The sequence below is a fragment of the Chiloscyllium punctatum genome, chromosome 1 (assembly GCF_047496795.1).
Source record: "Chiloscyllium punctatum isolate Juve2018m chromosome 1, sChiPun1.3, whole genome shotgun sequence".
Classification (NCBI taxonomy): Eukaryota; Metazoa; Chordata; class Chondrichthyes; order Orectolobiformes; family Hemiscylliidae; genus Chiloscyllium; species Chiloscyllium punctatum.
Genome location: NC_092739.1, coordinates 164357487 through 164379142, shown reverse-complemented (window position 1 = coordinate 164379142; position 21656 = coordinate 164357487). Strand labels below are relative to the sequence as shown.

General features: G+C 46.2%; 1 protein-coding gene across 1 annotated transcript; it reads left to right on the top strand.

Moving 5' to 3' along the window:
- The first annotated feature begins 158 nt into the window (after positions 1-158).
- LOC140481573 (sepiapterin reductase-like) lies at positions 159-20648 on the top strand. Its single transcript, XM_072577996.1, has 3 exons — positions 159-503; positions 14566-14856; positions 19657-20648. The coding sequence occupies exons 1-3, from the start codon at positions 173-175 to the stop codon at positions 19845-19847; spliced, it is 813 nt and encodes a 270-aa protein (XP_072434097.1). The 5' UTR covers positions 159-172; the 3' UTR covers positions 19848-20648.
- The last annotated feature ends 1008 nt before the right edge of the window (positions 20649-21656 follow it).

Below are 21656 nucleotides of genomic sequence, written 5' to 3'. Positions count from 1 at the left end.
TAATGACAGAGAGGTTGTGAGCCCTGCCTATTAGCCAAGGCTGGGTTAGCTTACGTGAGCGTCCGAAGCTGCTTGGTCCCACGTAGTGACGGAGGGGAGAGTGTGTGTATGTGTGTGTGTGTGTTTGTGGGCAGGTCTGGGATCTGATGTCAGAGGAAGTCAGTGCGGGAGAATGGATGCAGGGCGGAGAGACGCGGCTGACCTGGGCAGGAGCCTGTGTATCATCACGGGGGCGTCCCGGGGGCTGGGCTGGGCGCTGTCCATGGTGCTAGCCCCCCGGCTGATGCCGGGCTCCCACCTGGTGCTGGTGGCCCGGTCCGGGGGGCGCCTGCAGCAGCTGGAGGCTCGGCTGCTGGAGGAGAGCCCGGGGACGGGTGGCCAAGTCCGCCTAAGCCGAGTCGAAGCGGACCTGAGCCGGGAGGAGGGTTTGCAGCGTGTCCTGGACACGGTGACCAGCACAGAGGGAGCCCCTCCGGACAGACTCCTGCTCATTAACAACGCGGGTGAGGACACATTACACCCCACTCTCCACACTCTCTCTCCCCCACCCCCACCCAGGAACTCTGACCAAACACACAACACAAATGGCATTGAACTCTCTTCCTGAATGTGAGATGAGGCAGAACCACTGGGTGGCGATAACATATTGCTACAACTCACTCAGTTGTTCAGTTCAACCAACAGTGGCACCAAAGTGCTGTTGTGGTACAGTGGTAGTGTCCCCTGCCTCACAGCCAGGAGGACTGGGGTTCAGGTTTCTGAGGCATTTCTCCACAGGTTGCTTGGATTCGAGGAGGTAGGGTGGTTAGCACTCCTGCCTCACAGCACCAGGTTCGATTCCACCCTTGGGCGACTGTTGCACACTCTCTTCATGGGGTTTTCTTTGGGTGCTCTGGTTTCCTCCATCAATTCCAAACATGCGCATGCTGGGTTGCACCAGCCATGGGGAACATGGAATAACAAGGGTCTGTGTGGGATGCTCTTCAGAGGTTGCCTTGGTGGGCCAAATAGCTGGCTTCCACACTGTAAGAGTTCTCAGAGTGATCGCTGTTAATGACCCAAAGAATCTGCCACATTCTCCTATCAGAGAAGGCACTTATGGGCATCACCAGCAGTGCGATAAATTTATATATTACTGTGAGACAGGTTTACACGAGTCATAGAGTCATAGAGATGTACGGCATGGAAACAGACCCTTCGGTCCAACTCGTCCATGTCGACCAGATATCCCAACCTAATGTAGTCCCACCTGTCACCACCTGGCCTAGATCCCTCTAAACCCTTCCTGTTCATATACCCATCCAGATGCCTTTTAAATCTTGTAATTGTACCAGCCTCCACCACTTCCTCTGACAGCTCATTCCATACTCGCACCACCCTCTGTGTGAAAACATTGCCTTTAAGATCCCTTTTATATCTTTCTCTTCTCACCCTAAACCTATGCACTCTAGTTCTGGACTCCCTCACCCCAGGGAAAAAACTGTCTATCCTATTCATGCCACTCATGATTTTATAAACCTCTATAAGGTCACCCCTCAGCCTTTGACACTCCAGGGAAAATGGCCCCAGCCTGTTAAACCTCTCCCTGAAGCTCAAATCCTCCAACCCTGGCAACATCTTTGTAAATCTTTGTTCAGCAACACTCCCCAGGACCTTACCATTAAATGTATAAGTCCTGCTAAGATTTGCTTTCCCAAAATGCAGCACCTCGCATTTAGCTGAATTAAACTCCATCTGCCACTCCTCAGCCCATTGGCCCATCTGATGAAGATCCCATTGTAATCTGGGGTAACCTTCTTCGCTGTCCAATTTTGGTGTCATATGCAAACGTACTAACTATACCTTCTATATTAACATCCAAATCATTTATGTAAATGATGAAAAGTAGAGGGCCCAGCACCGATCCTTGTGGCACTCCACTGGTCACAGGCCTCCAGTCTGAAAATCAATCCTCCACCACCACCCTCTGTCTTCTACCTTTGAGCCAGTTCTGTATCCAAATGGCTAGTTCTCTCTGTATTCCATGAGATCTAACCTTGCTAATCAATCTCCCATGGGGAATCTTGTTGAACGCCTTACTGAAGGCCTTACAGATCATGTCCACTACTATGCCCTCATTAATCCTCTGTGTTACTTTTTCAAAAAACTCAATCAAATTTGTGAGACATGATTTTCCACGCACAAAGCCATGTTGACTATCCCTAATCAGTCCTTGCCTTTCCAAAAACATGTACATCCTGTCCCTCAGTGTTCCCTCCAACAACTTGCCCACCACCGACATCAGGCTCACTGGTCTATAGTTCCCCGACCACCTTTCTTAAACAGTGGCACATGTGAGCCAACCTCCAGTCTTAGTCCAAGGCGGAGGATGGGAAAAAATTCTGGTTGTAACAGGCTGCTCCTTTTTTGATGTATTTTAGGTGTTGGAGGTGATTTCCTTGAATTCCAGGTGCATTATATGCTGTTGCGATTGTTTTGAATTCATTGGTCTCTCACATTTATGTATTACAACCTGACAAGTACAGTGAACAGTGACTTGTTTTAAAAAAAATCATTTACAGGATGAGAGTGTTGCTAACTAGGCCAGCATTTATTGTCCATCCCTAATTACCCAGAGGGCAGATAAGAGTCAACCACATTGTAGTGGGTCTGGAGTCACATGTCTGCCAGACCAAGTAAGGATGGCAGATTTCTATCTCAGTGAACCAAAGAGTTTTTCCTGACCATCAACATGATCATCAATCGAAACTTATTCTATTTTTTGTAGCTAGGAATGTTATCACACACAGTTGAGTGACCGCCCCACCACTAAAATCGCTATGACTTTGTCTATTTTTGGAAACTACTAACCACCACCAGTAATCAGCCAATATCATTAAGATTCTTAATCCCAGATTTTTATTAGATTCAAATTCTAACTTCAGCCAAATTGGGATTTGAGCCCAGGATCACATAACATTATCTGGTCTCTCAAGTAATAGTCTAGCAATTATGCAATGGGGCCGTTTGCAAAATGTCAATATCTCGCTTAAAATATGGTCTGCAGCTGGCATTTAATTTGTATTTACTGAGTTAAGAATTAAAATAAGATTAGCAAGTAAAATAAGCTTCTTCTAGCCTTAAGCTAAACATGCTGTGTGAGAGAGTTGCTGATTAATTGGTTAAACAGGTTGAGTCTAGTCTTTGCACTGTCGCATCAGAGTGTTTCAGTGCAAGAGCATCTGTGCAGCTTGCAAGCAGAGTACAGATTTCTAGCACAGTGAGAACATGAACAATAAACTGGAGTGTGCCTTTCAGCTCCTCGAGTCAAGAGTGTGGTGCTGGAAAAGCACAGCAGGTCAGGCAGCATCTGAGGAGCAGGAAAATCCTGATGAAGGGCTTATGCCCGAAGCATTGATTCTCCTGCTCATCAGATGCTGCCTGAGCTGCTGTGCTTTTCCAGCACCACACTCTCTACTCTGATCTCCAGCATCTGTAGTCCTCACTTTCATTCCGCCCCCTGGAGCCTGCTCCACCATTCAATACAATCGTGGTTGATCTCACCTCGGCCTCAACTCCACTTTCCTGTCTGCTTTCCATAACCCTTCAACCCATTACCATAAAAATCTCCTCCTTAAACTTATTCAGTGTCTACCACATGCTGGGGTTGTGAATTCCACAGATTCGCGACCCTCTTAGAAATGGGCGGCACGGTGGCTCGGTGGTTAGTAATGCTGCCTCACAGCACCAGGGACCCGGGTTCAACTCCACTCTCAGATGACTGTCTGTTTGGAGTTTGCACATTCTCCCCGTGTCTGCGTGGGTTTCCTCCCACAGTCCAAAGACATTCGGTAGATTGGCTCTGCTAAATTGTGTATAGTGTGCAGGCTAGGGGAAATTAGCTGTGGGAAATGCAGGATTACAGAGATAGAGTAGGGGGATGCTCTTCAGAGGGTCGGTATGGACTGGTTGGGCCGAATAGCCTGTTTCCACACAGTAGGCATTCTACAAAAAAAAGTAACTCCTCCTGATTGGTTTTAAATCTGCCACCCCTTATCCTAAACCTCATTCTGGATTGCCCCACAAAGGGAAAGACTCTCTCTCTATTTTGTCAATCCCCTTTCACATCTTACATCCTTCAATTAGATCTCTTCTCCTTTTTCCACACTCCACAGAGTTTAACATAGAACATTGAACAGTACAGCACAGAACAGGCCCTTTAGCCCACGATGTTGTGCTGACCATTGATCCTCATGTGAGGTAAACCTAATGTATGAGCCCTCAAATTTCTGTGACCATATGCATGTCCAGCAGTCTCTTAAATGTCCCCAATGACCTCGCTTCCACAACTGCTGCTGGCAACGCATTCCATGCTCTCACAACTCTCTGCGTAAAGAACCCACCTCTGACATCCCCTCTATAATTTCTGCCTAACAGCTTAAAACTATGACCCCTCGTGTTAACAATTTCTGTCCTGGGAAAAAGTCTCTAGCTATCAACTCTATCTATCCCTCTCATTATCTGTAACACCTCAATTAGGTCCCCTCTCTTCTTTCTTTTTTCCAATGAAAAAAGTCTGAGCTCAGTCAATCTCTCTTTGTAAGATAAGCCTTCCATTCCAGGCAGCATCCTGGTAAACCTCCTCTGAACCCTCTCCAAAGCATCCAAATCTTTCCGATAATGGGGCGACCAGAACTGGACACAGTATTCCAAGTGCGGTCTAACCAAAGTTTTATAGAGCTGCAACAAGATCTCACAACTCTTCAACTCAATTCCCCTGTTAATGAAATCCAAAACACCGTATTCTGTCTTAACAACCCTGTACATTTGGGTGGCCATTTTAAGGGATCTATGTACCTGCACACCAAGATCCCGCTGTTCCTCCACACTGCCAAGAATCCTGTACTCAACTTTCAAGTTTTACCTTCCAAAATGCATCACTTCGCATTTATCCAGGTTGAACTCCATCTGCCACCTTTCAGCCCATCTCTGCATCCTGTCAATGTCACGCTGCAGCCTACAACAGTCCTCTATACTGTCAACGACACCTCCAACCTTTGTGTCATCTGCAAACTTGCTAACCCATCCTTCAATATCCTCCTCCAAGTCATTAATAAAAATTACAAAGAGTAGAGGCCTAAGAACAGGCCCCTGTGGAACACCACTCACCACGGACTTCCAGGCAGAATACTTTCCTTCCACTACCACTCGCTGTCTTCTGTCAACTAGCCAATTCTGTATTCAGATAGCTAAATTTCCCTGTATCCCGTTCCTCCTGACCTTCTGAACAAGCCTACCATGGGGAACCTTATCAAATGCTGAATGGACTTGCTGAAGTCCATATACACCACATCCACTGCTCGACCCTCATCAACTTGTCAGTAAGATCCTCAAAGAACTCAATAAGATTTGTGAGGCATGACTTGCCCCTTACAAAGCCGTGTTGACTTCATTTAATCAAGCCATGCTCTTCCAGATGGTCGTAAATCCTATCCCTCAGAATCCTTTCTCACACCTTGCAGACGATAGATGTGAGACTTACTGGTCTGTGATTGCTGGGGATTTCCCTATTTCCTTTCTTGAAGAGAGGAATTACATTTGCCTCCCTCCAGTCCTCAGGCACGACTCCAGTGGACAGCGAGGATGCAAAGATATATATTAATGATCTGGATGAAGGGACTGGGGGCATTCTAGCGAAGTTTGCCGATGATACGAAGATAGGTGGACAGGCAGGTAGTACTGAGGAAGTAGGGAGGCTGCAGAAGGATCTAGACAGTTTGGAAGAGTGGTCCAGGAAATGGCTGATGGAATTCAACATGAACAATTGCGAGGTCTTGCACTTTGGCAAAAAGAATAAAAGCACAGACTACTTTCTAAACGGTGAGAAAATTCGTAAAGCCAAAGTACAAAGGGATCTGGGAGTGCTAGTCGAGGATTCTCTAAAGGTCAACATGCAGGTGGAGTGTGATTAAGAAAGCGAATGCGATGTTGTCACTTATCTCAAGAGGGTTGGAATATAAAAACACCATTGTGCGACTGAGACTTTATAAAGCTCTGGTTAGGCCTCATTTGGAGTACTGTGTCCAGTTTTGGTCCCCACACCTCAGGAAGGACATACTGGCATTGGAACGTGTCCAGCGGAGATTCACACGGATGATCCCTGGAATGACAGGTCTAACATATGAGGAACGGCTGAGGATCCTGGAATTGTATTCATTGGAGTTTAGAAGATTAAGGGGAGATTTAATAGAGACGTACAAGATAATACATGGCTTGGAAAGGGTGGATGCTAGGAAATTGTTTCCGTTAGGTGAGGAGACTAGGACCCGTGGACACAGCCTTAGAATTAGAGGGAATAAATTCAGAACAGAAATGCGGAGACATTTCTTCAGCCAGAGAGTGGTGGGCCTGTGGAATTCATTGCCGCAGAGTGCAGTGGAGGCCGGGGCGCTAAATATCTTCAAGGCAGAGATTGATAGATTCTTGTTGTCTCGGGGAATTAAGGGCTACGGGGAGAATGCGGGTAAGTGGAGTTGAAATGCCCATCAGCCATGATTGAATGGCAGAGTGGACTTGATGGGCCGAATGGCCTTGCTTCCACTCCTATGTCTTATGGTGTTAAGATCTTCGCAAGCGGCGAAGCAATCACATTTCTCCCTTCCCAAAGCAGCCGAGGACAAATCTGGTGACTTGTCAATCTTAATGTTTGTCAAAAGTTTCAGCACATCAGCTTCCTCTATCTCTATCCATTCCAGCATGCTTACCTGCTCCTTAAAGGTTTAATTCACTACAAGGTCCTTTTCTTTAGTAAAGACAGAAGCAAAAAACTCATTTAGGGCTTCCCCTACCTCCTCAGACTCCACACACAAATTCCCTATGCTATCCCTGATCGGCCCTACTCTTTCTTTGACCATTCTCTTATTCCTCACATAAGTGTAAAATACCTTTGTGTTCTCCCTAATCCGTTCTGTCAAGCCTTTCTCATGCCCCCTCCTGGCTCTCCTCAGACCATTTTTGAGCTCCTTCCTCGCCTGCCTGTAATCCTGTAGAGCTGAGCTTGACCCTAGCTTCCTCCACCTTATGTGAAGCTACCTTTTTCCTTTTGACGAGAAGCTCCACCGCTCTCGTCATCCAAGGTTCCTTTATCTTACCCCTTCTTACCTGTCTCAGAGGAACACATTTATTCATCACTTGCAACAACTGTTCCTTAAACAGTCTCCACATGTCTATAGTGCCTTTACCATGGAACAGTTGCTCCCAGTCCATGCTTCCCAACTCACGTCTATTCATATCATAGTTTCCTCTTCCCCAATTAAATATCCTCCCATTTTGCCTAATCCTCTCCTTCTCCATAGCTATGTAGAATGTGAGACAGTTGTGGTCACTATCACCAAAATGCTCTCCCACCGCAAGATCTGACACCTGCCCCGGCTCATTGCCGAGCACCAAGTCCAAAATGGCCTCTCCCCTCGTTGGCCTGTCAACGTACTGAGTTAGGAAACTCTCCTGAACACACCTTACAAAAACAGCTCCTTCCAAACCATTTGCTCTAAGGAGGTTCCAATCAATATTGGGAAAGTTAAAGTCACCCATTACAACAACTCTACCACATTCACACTTTTCCAAAATCTGCCGACCTATGCTTTCTTCCATCTCCCTGCTGCTATTGGGGGGCCTGTAGTAAACCCCTAAAGAGGTGACTGCTCCCTTGCTGTTCCTAATTTCCACCCGTACTGACTCGGTAGGCAGATCTTCTTTGACAATGGAAGCTTCTGTAGCTGTGAAACCCTCTCTGATTAGTAGTGCTACACCCCCTCCTCTTTTTCCCCCCTCCCTATTCTTTTTAAATGCTCTAAACCCTGGAACATCCAGCAACCATTCCTGCCCCTGAGAAACCCATGTCTCTGTTATGGCCACAACATCATAGCACCAGGTACTGATCCATGCTCTAAGCTCATCACTTTTATTCCTGATACTCTTTGCATTAAGTTTAAGCCAACCTGTTCAGTCTCTCTTGATAAGACAAACCCTTTCATCTCTGGATTGAATGTAGTGAACCTTCTTTAAACTGCCTCAAATGAAATTCCATCCTTCCTCAAGTAAGGGTAACTGGTGCTCCAGGTGCAGTCCCACCACTGTTGCAATCTTGCAACAACACTTCCCTGCTTTCATATTTGATTCCTTTAGCAACAAATGCCTAAATTCTATTAGCCTTCCTTAATGCAAGCTGCTGGACCCAACGCTATGACTGAGCTCCCACTGCTGCCTGAGAAATTGGTGAGGCGTGAGTTAATTGCTTGATTGGTGGGCGAGGGGGTGGTGCCTTTGTTTTTCCCTACTGGTCACCATCTTGTACTTGGCTCCTATTTCACTGCAATAGAAGGGATTGGTTGGTTAGTAATTGGTAACGGTTTTACTTTTCATAATGATTTGGAGATGTCGGTGTTGGACTGGGGTGAACAAAGTTACAAATCACACAACACCAGGTTATAGACCAACAGGTTTATTTGGAAGCACTAGCTTTCGGAGTGCCATTCCTTCATCAGGTGGTCATCACTTCAGCGCATCGTGTACGAGGGGGCATAACTACACATTGATAGATTTAAGGCAGATGTCAGAGGCAGGTTCTTTACACAGAGTGGTGAGGGCATAGAATGCCCTACCTGCTAATGTAGTCAACTCAGCCACATTAGGGAGAATTAAACGTTCCTTAGATAAGCACATGGATGGTGATGGGATAGTGTAGGGGGACGAGCTGAGAATAGTTCACAGGTTGGTGCAACTTCCAGGGCCGAAGGGCCCGTTCTGCGCTGTACTGTTCTATGTTCTACATTCTATGAAAGGGTCAGGAATCTAACTTCAGGGACAGCAGAAAAGGGGACAACTATGAGAAGGGGGACAGTCAATGCAAGACTGAAGTGTGCACAGGATATGAAACAAGGTAAATGAGCTTATAGCACAGATTGAAATCGGCAGCTACAATGCTGTGGGTATCACAGAGAAATGGCTGCAAGGAGATCAGGGCTGGGAACTAAATATCCAAGGATACACATTCAAACAAAAAGACAGGCAGATGGACAGAGGGCAGGGCTGACCTTGTTAGTAAGGAATGAAATTCAATCAATAGCAAGAAGTGTTATCGAATCTGTGTTGGTAGAATTGAGGAACTGCAAAGAGAATAAGTAATTGATGAGAGTTGTACACAGACCTCCGAGCAGTAGTCAGGATGTGGAGAAGAAAATAAATCAAGAGATAGAAAGGGCATTTAAGATGGGCAATATTACAAGATGGGAGATTTCAGTGTGCAGGTGGACTGGGGAAGTCAAGAAAAGGAATATGTGGAATGTCCACAAAATGTTTCTTTTTGGAGCAACATGTGGTGGAACCCATTAAGGAACAAGGCAAAAGTGAGGACTGCAGATGCTGGAAATCAGAGTCTACATCAGAGTGGTGCTGGAAAAGCACAGCAGGTCAGGCAGCATCCGAGGAGCAGGGAATCAAGGTTTTGGGCAAAAGCCCTTCATCAGGAATAGAGGCAGGGAGCCTCCAGGGTGGAGAGATAAATGGGGGGGGGGGGGGCTGGAGAAAAGGTAACAAAGTGTACAATAGGGTGGATGGGGGGGGTAGGGATGGAGGTGATAGGTCAGAGAGGATGGTGGAGCGGATAGGTAGAAAGGGAGATTGGCACGTAGGACAGGTCATGAGGACAGTGCTGAGCTGAAAGCAAGGGCAGGTTGTGTCTCACAAATCTTATTGAGTTTTTTGAGAAGGTGACCAAGCATGTAGATGAGGGTAGGGCAGTTGACGTGGTATACATGGACTTCAGTAAAGCCTTTAATAAGGTTCCACATGGTAGGCTGATGGAGAAAGTACAAAGGCATGGAATTGAGGGTGATTCAGCAGTTTGGATTAGAAACTGGCTTTCCGAAAGAAGGCAGCGAGTGGTGGTTGATGGAAAATGTTTAGCCTGGAGTCCGGTTACTAGTGGTGTGCCACAAGGGTCTGTTTTGGGACCACTGCTGTTTGTCATTTTTATAAATGACTTCGACGCAGGCATCGGTGGATGGATTAGTAAATTTGCAGATGACACTAAAGTCAGTGGAGTAGTGGACAGTGTGCAAGAATGTTACAGGTTGCAGGGGGACTTGGATAAACTGCAGAATTGGGCTGAGAGCTGGCAAATGGAGTTCAATGCAGCTAAATGTGAGGTGATGCACTTTGGGAAGAATAACAGGAAGGTAGAGTAGTGGGTCAATGGAAAGATTCTTGGTAGTGTGGATGTGCAGAGGGATATTGGAGTCCATGTACATAGATCCCTGAAAGTTGCCACCCAGGTTGATAGTGCTGTTAAGAAGGCATACGGTGTGTTAGGTTTCATTGGTAGAGGGATTGAGTTCCGGAGCCGCAATATCATGCTGCAACTATACAAAATGCTGGTGCGGCCACACTTGGAATATTGTGTACAGTTCTGGTCCCCGTATTTTGGGAAGGATGTGGAAGCATTGGAAAAGGTGCAGAGGAGATTTACCAGGATGTTGCCTGGTCTGGAGAGAAGGTCTTATGAGGAAAGGCTGAGAAACTTAACCTGTTCTCATGGGCAAGAAGAAGGCGAAGGGGGGATTGGATAGAGACATGCGAGATGATCAGAGGATTAGACAGGGTAGACAGTGAAAGTTTTTTTCCTAGGATGATGATGTCAGCTTGTACGTGGGGGCATAACTACAAATTGAGGGTTGATAGATTTAAGACTGATGTCGGCGGCAGGTTCTTTATGCAGAGAGTGGTAAGGAAGTGGAATGCCCTACCTGCTAATGTAGGTAACTCGGCCACATTAGGGAGATATAAACAGTCCTTGGATAAGCACATGGATGATTTGGGGATGGTGTATGGGGATGAGCTGAGATGAGTATACAGGTCAGTGCAACATCGAGGGCCAAAGGGCCTGTTCTGTGCTGTATTGTTCTATGTTCTAACTGGGGTGAGGTGGGGGAGGGGAAATGAGGAAACTGTTGAAGTCCACATTGATGCCCTGGGGTTGAAGGGTTCTGAGGCAGAAGATGAGGCGTTCTTCCTCCAGGCTTTGGGTGGTGAGGGAGGCCCAGGACCTGCATGTCCTTGGCAGAGTGGGAGGGGGAGTTGAAATGTTGAGTCACGGGGCAGTGGGGTTGATTGGTGCGAGTGTCCCGGAGATGTTCCCTAAAGCGCTCTGCGAGGAGGTGTCCATTCTCCCGAATGTAGAGGAGACCGCATCGGGGCACAATAAATGATATTGGTGGATGTGCAGGTGAAACTTTGATGGATGTGGGAGGCTCCTTTAGGGCCTTGGATGGAGGTGAGGGAGGAGGTGTGGGCGCAGGTTTTACAGTTCCTGTGGTGGCAGGGGAAGGTGCCAGGATGGGAGGGTGGGTTGTAGGGGGGCGTGGACCTGACCAGGTAGTCATGGAGGGAACGGTCTTTGCGGAAGGCAGAAAGGGGTGGGGAGGGAAATATATCCCTGGTGGTTGGGTCTGTTTGGAGGTGACGGAAATGTCAGCAGATGATGCGGTTTATGGGAAGGTTGATAGCTTTTCCAGCACCATACTAATCTAGACCCTTTAAGGAACAAGCAGTTCTGGATTTAATGATGTGTAATGAGGCAGACTTGATTAGGGAATTCATAGTGAAGGAACCCCTAGGAGTGACCATAATGTGATAGAATTCACCATGCAGTTAGAAGCTGGAATTAGATGAAATGGTGTTACAACAGAATCAAGAGTGTGGTGCTGGAAAAGCACAACAGGTCAGGCAGCATCTGAGGAGCAGGAGAATCAATGTTTCAGGCATAAGCCCTTCATCAGGAATCACATTTCCTGATGGAGGGCTTCTGCCCGAAACGTCGATTCTCCTGCTCTTCGGATGCTGCCTGACCTGCTGCGCTTTTCCAGCACCGCACTCTCGACTCTGATCTCCAGCATCTGCAGTCCTCATTTTCTCCTGGTGTTACAATAGAGTAAAGGTAACGACAAAGGTGTGAGGGAGGAGCTGGCCAGAGTAGATTGGAAGGGGAGCCCAGCAGGGAAGGTGGTGGATCGGCAAAGGCAGGGGTTTCTGGGAGTAATTCAGGGAGACACAGCAGAAAGTCATCCCAAGGAAGAAGAAACGTATAAGGGAGGATGAGGCTACCATGACTGACAAGGGAAGGCAGAGAAAACATAAAAATAAAAAACAAAGCACAAAATTGTGAAGTGTAGTAGGAATCCACAGGATTGGGAAGTGTTTAAAAACCAACAGAGGATAATTTAAAGAAAAAGAATGGCGTGAGGAGATGAAATATGAAAATAAGGGAACTCATAATGTAAAAGAAGATTGCAAGAGTTAGCCATCTAAACGATATGAGAGAGGCAACAATGGGCAAGGGACCACTGGAATATAAGTCTGAAGAAATAGTAATGGGGAACAAAGAAATGGCAGAGGAACTGGACAGGTACTTTGCAACAGTTTTCACAGTGGAAGACACCAGCAGCCTATCAGAACGAGAAGAGACTGAGGGGGCAGAGGTGAGAGTAGTGGTCATCAGTAAGGAGAAGGTGCTGGGGAAGCTGAAAGGTCTGATGGAGATAGCTGGGGAGATTGTAGAGACATTGGTGGTGATCTTTCAGGAATCACTGGAGTCAGGGAGGGACCCAGAGGACTGGAAAATGGCCAATGTAACACCCCGCTTAAGAAGGGAGGGAGCCAGAAGACAGGAACTACAGGCCGGTTAGTTTTACCTTGGTCGTTTGTAAGTCCATTATTAAGGATGAGATTATAGAGTACTTGGAAGCACTTGGTAAAATGGGGAAAATTGAGGGGAGGTCATGCCTGACAAATCTGTTAGAATTCTTTGAGGAGGTAACAAGCAAATTAGACAAAGGAGAAGCAGTGGACGTGATCTATTTAGATTTCCAGAAGGCCCTTGACAAGGTGCTGCATAGGAGGATGCTAAACAAGATGAGAGCCCATGGTGTTAGGGGCCAGATACTGACATGGATAGAGGATTGGTGACTGGCAGAAGGCAGAGAGTAGGGATAAAAGGGTCTTTTTCAGGATGGCAGCTGATAGTTAGTGGAGTTCCACAGTGGTCAGTGTTGGGACCACAGCTATTCACATTGTACATTAATGATCTGGACAAAGGAACAAGGGCATTTTTGCTAAGTTTGGAGGTGACACTAAGATAGGCGGAGGGGCAGGTAGTGTTGAGGAAGCGGGAAGGCTACAGAAGGACTTGGATAGGCGAGGAGTGTGGGCAAAGAAGTGGCAGATGGAACACAATGTGGGAAAGTGTGAGGTCATACACTTTGGTAAGAAGAATAGGGGTGTAGACTGCTTTCTGAATGGAGAAAAGCTTTGAAAATCTGAAGCACAAAGGAACTTGGGAGTCCTAGTTCAAGATTTCCTTAAGGTTAGCACGCAGGTTCAGTTAGCAGTGAGGAAGGCAAATGCAATGTTCGCATTCATTTCAAAAGGGCTAGAATACAAGAGCAGGGATGTACTGCTAAGGATCTGGTCAGACTGCATTTGAAATATGCGAGCACATTTGTGTATCTAAAGAAGGATATGCTGGCACTGGACAAGGCCCAGAGGACTTTTACAAGAATGATCCTGGGCATGAAGGGCTTGTCATATGAGGAATGGTTGAGGACTCTGGAGCTTCGAAGGATGGGGGGGGTGGAATCTGGTTGAAACTTACGAAATACGGATAGAGTTGACAGAAAAGGCTATCAGAAATTATGAAGTCTTTGTAGAGTGATTGGGACAAGGTTGACAGTGTCTGGTGGCAAGTCAGTGAAATATTATAGTTCACTGAGAGAAGCTGTGTTGACATGGTAACATGCAATTTTATATATATATGTGCTGCAGCCAGGGGCTATGGAGGAATTCCAACTGTCTTCCCAGCACCGGCTGAACAGGAATCTCTTCTTAGCTTTCCTCCTGCCATTGGTGTGTGTTTCCAGGTTGGTGCCCAACCTGTTTGGCCATTTATGTTGCACCTTCATCAAGGGATGAATCTCAAACGCAGAGCAGACCCCCTGGCTCAGAGGCAGGGTTTACTACTGCTGATCAAAGAGACCTTGGAGTGTGGGTTCACAGTTCGTTGAAAGTGGAGTCGCAGGTAGATAGAATAGTGAAGAAAGCGTTTGGTATGGTTGCCTTTACTGGTCAGAGCATTGAGTATAGCAGTTGGGAGGTTATGTTGCGGCTGTACTGGACATTGGTTGGGTCACTTTTGGCAAACTGCATTCAATTCTGGTCTCCTTCCTATCAGAAGGACGTTATGAAACCTGAAAGGATTCAGAAAAGATTTACAAGGACGTTGCCAGGGTTGGAGGATTTGAGTTATAAGAAGAGGCTGAACAGGCTGGGGCTGTTTTCCCTGAAGCATCAGAGGCTGAGGGGTGACCTTATGGAAGTTTATAAAATCATGAGGGGCATGGGTAAGGTGAAAGCCAAAGTCTTTTCCCTGGGGTTGGGAAGTCCAAAACTAGAGGGTATTGGTTTAATGGCCTACTCTGCTCCTCCATGTTATAATCTGGAGCTGCTCATTTCTTTCTGCCTTTCTCTCCACAGGTTCTCTGGGAGATCTCTCGAAGTTTGTGATAGACTTTACCCAACCTGCTGAGGTCTCCAATTACATGACACTCAACTTCACCTCGTGCATGTGCCTCACCGCCTCCCTGCTGAAGGCTTTTCCCAAACGCGAGAACTTTCATCGAACAGTGGTTAACATCAGCTCGCTGTGTGCAGCGCAGCCTTTCAAATCCTGGTCACTGTACTGCTCAGGAAAAGCTGCAAGGGAGATGATGTTCAGGGTGCTCGCAGCAGAAGAGCCTGATGTGAGGGTTCTGAACTATGCTCCAGGTAATACAGTTTCGCATAACACAACGGGGATTACTCACAGGTAACAGTGAGGATTACTCACAGGGTAAAAATGAGTATTACTCACAGAGTAACAGTGAGCATTACTCACAGGGTAACAGTGAGGATTACTCACAGGGTAACAGTGAGCATTACTCACAAGGTAACAATGAGTATTACTCACAGGGTAACAGTGAGCATTACTCACAGGGTAACAATGAGGATTACTCACGGGATAAAAGTGAGCATTACATTTGGGTAAGAGTGAGGATTACTCACAGGGTTACAGTGAGGATAATTTACAGGGTAACAGTGAGGGTTACTCACAGGGTAACAGAGAGCATTACTTACAGTGTAACAGCGTGGATTACTCACAAGGTAAGAGTGAGGATTACTCAGAGGGTAACACTGAGGATTACTTGTATGGTAACAGTGAGGATTACTCATAGGGTAACAGTGAGCACTGCTCTAAGGGTAACAGTGAGGATTACTCAGAGGTTAACAGTGAGCATTACTCACAAGGTAACAGTGAGGATTACTCACAGGGTAACAGTGAGGATTACTCACAGGGTAACAGTGAGCAGTACTCACAGGGTAACAGTGAGGAATACTCATTGGGTAACAGTAAGCACTACTCACAGGATAACAGTGAGGATTACATACAGGGTAAAAGTGAGCATTACTCACATGAGTAACAGTGAGGATTACACACAGGGTAAAAGTGAGCATTACTCACATGAGTAACAGTGAGGATTACACACAGGGTAACAGTGAGCACTATTCACAGGGTAACAGCGTGGATTACTCACAGGGTAACAATGAGGAATACTTTGAGGGTAACCTCGAGGATTACTTGTAGGGTGACATGAGGATTACTCATAGGGTAACAGTGAACACTACCCACAGGGTAACAGTGAGGATTACTCATTGGATAAAAGTGAGCATTACTCACAGGGTAACAGTGAGGATTACTCATTGGATAAAAGTGAGCATTACTCACAGGGTAACAGTGAGGATTACACACAGGGTAACAGTGAGCACTACTCATAGCATGACAGTGAGGATTACTCACAGGGTAACAGTGAGCATTACTCACAGGGTAACAGTGAGGATTACTCCTCGCGTAAGAGTGAGGATTACTCGCAGGGCAACAGTGAGGATTATTCACACTGTAACAGTGAGCAGTACTCACAGGGTAACAGTGAGGATTACACACAGGGTAAAAGTGAGCATTACACATGGGTAACAATGAGGATTACTCACAGGGTAACAATGAGCATTACTCACATGAGTAACAGTGAGGATTACTCACAGTGTAACAGTAAGCATTACTCACAGGGTAACAGTGAGGATTACTCACAGGGTAACAATGAGGATTATTCACAAGGTAACAGTGAGGATTACTAGCAAGGTAACAGTGAACATTACACATGGGTAACAGTGAGGATACTCACAGGGAATCAGTGAGGAATACTGACAGGGTAACAGTGAGCGGTACCCACAGTGTAATTGAGGATAGGGTAACAGTGACAGGGTAACAGTGACAGGATAACAGTGAGCAGTACTCACAGGGTAACAGCGAGGATTACTCACAGGGTAACAGTGAGCATTACTGACAGGGTAACAGACAGGATTACCCACAGGGTAAAAGTGAGGATTACTCATAGGCTAACCGTGAGGATTACTCACTGGATAACAGTGAGGATTACTCACAAGGTAACAGTGAGGGTTACTCACATGGGCACAAGTGTGGCTTACTAACTGGGTAACAGTGTGGATTACGCATAGGGTAACAGTGGGGATTACTCACAGGGTAACTGTGAACATTACATATGGGTAACAGTGAGGATCATTCACAGGTTAACAATGAGCAGTACTCACAGGGTAACATTGAGGAATGCTATAGGGTAACAGTGAGTGGTATTCACAGGGTAACAGTGGGGATTACTCACAGGGTAACTGTGAACATTACATATGGGTAACAGTGAGGATCATTCACAGGTTAACAGTGAGCAGTACTCACAGGGTAACATTGAGGAATGCTACAGGGTAACAGTGAGTGGTATTCACAGGATAACAGTGAGGATTACTCACAGGATAACAGTGAGGATTACTCACAGGGTAAACTGTGAACATTACTCACAGGGTAACAGTGGGGATTACTCACAGGATAACAGTGAGGATTACTCACAGGGTAACAGTGAACATTACACATGGGTATCAGTGAGCACTACTCGCAGGGTAACAATGAGGACTATTCACAGGGTAACAGTGAGGATTACTCACAGGGTAACAGTGAGGATTGCTCACAGGGTAACTGTGAACATTACTCACAGGGTAACAGTGAGGATTACTCACAAGTTAACAGTGAACATTACTCACAGGATAACAGTGAAGATTACTCACATGGATAAAATTGTGGCTTACTCACAGGGTAACAGTGTGGATTACGCACAGGGTAACAATGAGGATTATTCACAGTGTAACAGTGAGGATTACTCACAGGGTAACATTGAGGATTACTCACAGGGTAACAGTGAGGATTACTCACAGGTAACAGTGAGGATTACTCACAGGGTAACAGTGAGGATTACTCACAGGATAACAATGAAGATTACTCACAGGTTAACAGTGGGGTTTACTCACTGGGTAGCTGTGAGCATTGCACATAGGTAACAGTGAGGATTACTCACGTGGGTAACAGTGAGCATTACTCACAGGGTAACAGTGAGGATTAGTCACATGGGTAAAAGTGAGGATTACTCACATAGTAACAGTTAGATTACTCACAGGGTAACCGTGAGGATTACTCACAGGATAACAGTGAACATTGCACATGGGTAACAGTGAGCACTACTCACAGGGCAACAGTGAGCACTACTCACAGGGTAACAGTGAGAATTACTCACAGAGTAACATTGAGTATTACACATTGGTAACAGTGTGGATTACTCACAGGGTAACAGTGAGGATTACTCACAAGGTAACAGTGAACATTACTGACAGGGTAACAGACAGGATTGCCCACAGGGTAAAAGTGAGGATTACTCACAGGGTAACAGTGAGCATTATGCACAAGGTAACAATGAGGATAATTCACAGGGTAACAGAGAGGATTACTCACAGGGTAACAGTGAACATTACACATGGTAATCAGTGAGCACTACTCACAGGGTAACAATGAGGACTATTCACAGGGTAACAGTGAGCATTACACATGGGTAAAAGTGAGGATTACTCACAGGGTAACAGTGGGGATTACTCACTGGGTAGCTGTGAGCATTGCACATAGTTAACAATGAGGATTACTCACATGGGTAACAGTGAGGATTACTCACGGGGTAACAGTGAGCATTACTCACAGGGTAACAGTGAGAATTACTCACAGAGTAACATTGAGCATTACTCACATGGTAACAGTAAGCATTACACATTGGTATCAGTGAGGATTACTAGCAGGGTAACAGTGAACATTACACTTCGGTAACAGTGAGGATTATTCACAAGGTAGCAATGAGGATAATTTATAGTGTAACAGTGAGGTTTACACACAGTGTAACAGTGAGCACTACTCACAGGATAACAGTGAGGATTGCTCTCAGGGTAACAATGAGGATTATTCACAGGGTAACAGTGAGGATTACTAGCAAGGTAACAGTGAACATTACATATGGGTAACAGTGAGGGTTACTCACAGGGAAACAGTGAGGAATACTCACAGGGTAACAGTGAGGAATACTGACAGGTTAACAGTGAGCAGTACTCACAGGGTGATTGAGGATTACGCACAGGGTAACAATGAGGATTATTCACAGTGTAACAGTGAGCATTACTCACAGGGTAACAGTGAGGATTATTCACATGGGTAAAAGTGTGACTTACTCACAGGGTAACAGTGTGGATTACTCACAGGGTAACAGTGTGGATTACTCACATGGGTAAAAGTGAGGATTATTCACAGGATAACTGTGTGCTGGGTTACTAACGATTACTCTTGGAGTCAAATTGTGAGTATTTCTCTTGCGTGATATGATGAGGAATAATTTTAGTAAGTACAACCTTGAGAAGGTGAGAGGCGAGAGATTTAACAAAGACATAACAGGCCAATATTTTACAGAGAGGGTGGTTTGCGTGTGGAATGAACGTCTTGAGGAAATGCTGGATGTGGATAGAATTGCAACACTTAAAAGCCGTTTGGATAAGTACATGAATAGGGAAGGTTTGGTGGGATATGGGCCAGGAGCAGGCAGGTGGGACTAGTTTAGTTCAGGATTATAGTTGATATAGACTGGTTGGACCAAAGGGACTGTTTCTGAGCTGTAATTAGAGTGTGAGATGTGGCTCTGTTTGTAACATCTCTGCCACAATACCTCTGAAAATCCTGCTTTCAATTGGAAGACTGAGGATTTAATCCAGGGTGGTTCTTTAAGTGCCTTACTGAGGGAATGCTTCATTGTTGCCAGTGCCCCTTTTAGATAAACTGTTAAATCAAGGGCCTCTCTGCCCCCCTCAGGTGGACATGGAAGATTCCACAGCACTAAGAAATGTAGTTGGCCTCTTCCAGCTCATTCGCCCACACTAATCCCTCAATGACATTACTGAACCCTGATGCACTGGTTCTTATGACACTGCTGCTTGTGGGATCTTGCTGCACTCAGATTGGCTGCCACAGGGACTCCATTAGCAGCTCAAAGCTTTGGATTGAGCAGAGGTGGGGAAAGGCACCGGTGAAATGAAAGTTCTTTCTTCAGCTGACTGGATGTTTGTGTTGAGCTCAGTTGACAGTGTTCTTTGCCCATACAGGTCCCTTGGACACTGACATGCAGAAGCAAGCTCGGTTAGAGACTGCCGACTCAGAACTCAGGCAAACATTCCTCACCATGCATCAGGAAGGCCGGCTCATCAACTGTCATGACTCTGCCCAAAAGCTGGTGAATATCCTCATCCGAGATGACTTTCCGTCTGGAGCCCACATTGATTACTACGACCAATAAAACCCCAGGAATGTTCATTGCCGGGATGACTCACACACACAAAGGCCAGTGTCAGAAATTCTCTCCAAACATGGACTCCAACACAGACTCTCTTGATCTGTCCAGGTCATTTCCACTATCCCTTCTTGTTCCAAACCAGGCAAGGTACCTCTCGGCCTGTTCACAACTCAACAAGTGACCACACCTGCTGCTCGCAGGCTTTAGCAATGAACCCTCTGCCTTGGGGAAAGGTGGTTATGCCTATATTTAGCTTCCAGTCTCTTTACTGTACCCTGTTTTTGATTGTGTCTACCTCTCCTCCCTCTACGGCCTCAACTGTGTGCCTCTCTATCCATTACTGTTGACATTTCTTTCTCCCAATGTATGCCTCTCTCTGTCCCTCATGTTTCTATCAGTTTCTATTGTTCTCACTCTCTATCTCTGTCCCTTGTGTCTCTGTAACTCTACATTGCTCACTCTATCCCTTGTGTTTATATAATTCTCTGCTGCACTCTCTCTCTCTGTCCCTTATGTTTCTATCAATCTCTATTTTTCTCACGCTCTCTCTCTCTGTCCCTTGTATCTCTGTGACTCTACATTGCTCTCTCTATCCCTTAAGTTTCTCCTCTGCTCTCTTCCTTTCTCCCTCCTTCTCTGTTCCTGTTCTCTTCTAATGAGATCATTTTTGCCTTTGTTCTGTTTGAGTGTATCACTCTCAGGGAGGTGATAAATCTGCCATGCCTCTGTTTTGAAGAATAGCCCACTGTCCTGGCCAATGCTTACCTCAAGCAACTCTAATAAAATAAATTATCCTGATCATTATTGCTTTGTGTGGGATCTTGCGGTGTGAAAAGGCTGCATTGTTTCTTAACATAGTAACATCTCTGTCAAAAGAAATCTCCACCACTAACTGTAAAGCACTTTGGGTCTCCGTGCGGTCATGAACGGTTGCTATAGTAATGCAATTCCTTCTTTCCCCTGCTTTGGGTCAGCTGCTGCAGTTGAACACTTTTAATTTTATTCTCTCATGGGATGTGGGTGTCACTGGCTGGGCCCAGCATTTATTGCCCGTCCCTAGTTGCCCCTTGAGAAGGTGGGGGTGAGCTGCCTCCTTGAACCATCGCAGTCCACGTGCTATGGGTTGACCCACAATGCCCTGAGGGAGGGAATTCCAGGATTTTGACCCAGTGACAGGGAAGGAACGGTGGTATATTTCCAAGTCAGGATGGTGAGTGGCTTGGTGGGGAACCTGCAGGGGGTGTTGTTCCCATGTATCTGCTGCCCTTGTCCTTCTGGATGGAAGTGGCCGTGGGTTTGGAAGGTGCTGTCTGAGGATCTTTGGTGAATTCCTGCAGTGCATCTTGTAGATGGTACACACTGCTGTTACTGAGTGTTGGTGGTGGAACGAGGGGATGTTTGTGGATGTGGTGCCAATCGAGTGGGCTGCTTTGTCCTGGATGGTGTCAAGCTTCTTGAGTGTTGTTGGAGCTGCATCCATCCAGGGAGGTGGGGAGTATTCCATCACCCTCCTGACTTGTGCCTTGTAGGTGGTGGACAGGCTTCGGGGAGTCAGGAGGTGAGTTACTCACTGCAGTATCTCTAGCCTCTGACCTGCTCTTGTTGTGTTTATGTGGTGAGTCCAGTTGAGTTTTTGGCCAATGGTAACCTCAATGTTGATAGTGGAGGATTCCCTCCCTAAGGACATTGTAGGTCAACCCACAACACATGGAATGCAGTGGTTCAAGAAGGCAGCTCACCCCCACCTTCTCAAGGGCAACTAGGGATAGGCAATAAATGCTGGGCCCAGCCAGTGACACCCCCATCCCACAG

Excerpts from the sequence above, each read along its gene's own strand:
- LOC140481573 (XM_072577996.1), top strand. The coding sequence starts at position 173 with ATGGATGCAGGGCGGAGAGACGCGGCTGACCTGGGCAGGAGCCTGTGT. Across the intron at positions 504-14,565 it reads CCTGCTCATTAACAACGCGG|GTTCTCTGGGAGATCTCTCG; the intron begins GTGAGGACACAT and ends TTCTCTCCACAG. Across the intron at positions 14,857-19,656 it reads GGTTCTGAACTATGCTCCAG|GTCCCTTGGACACTGACATG; the intron begins GTAATACAGTTT and ends TTGCCCATACAG.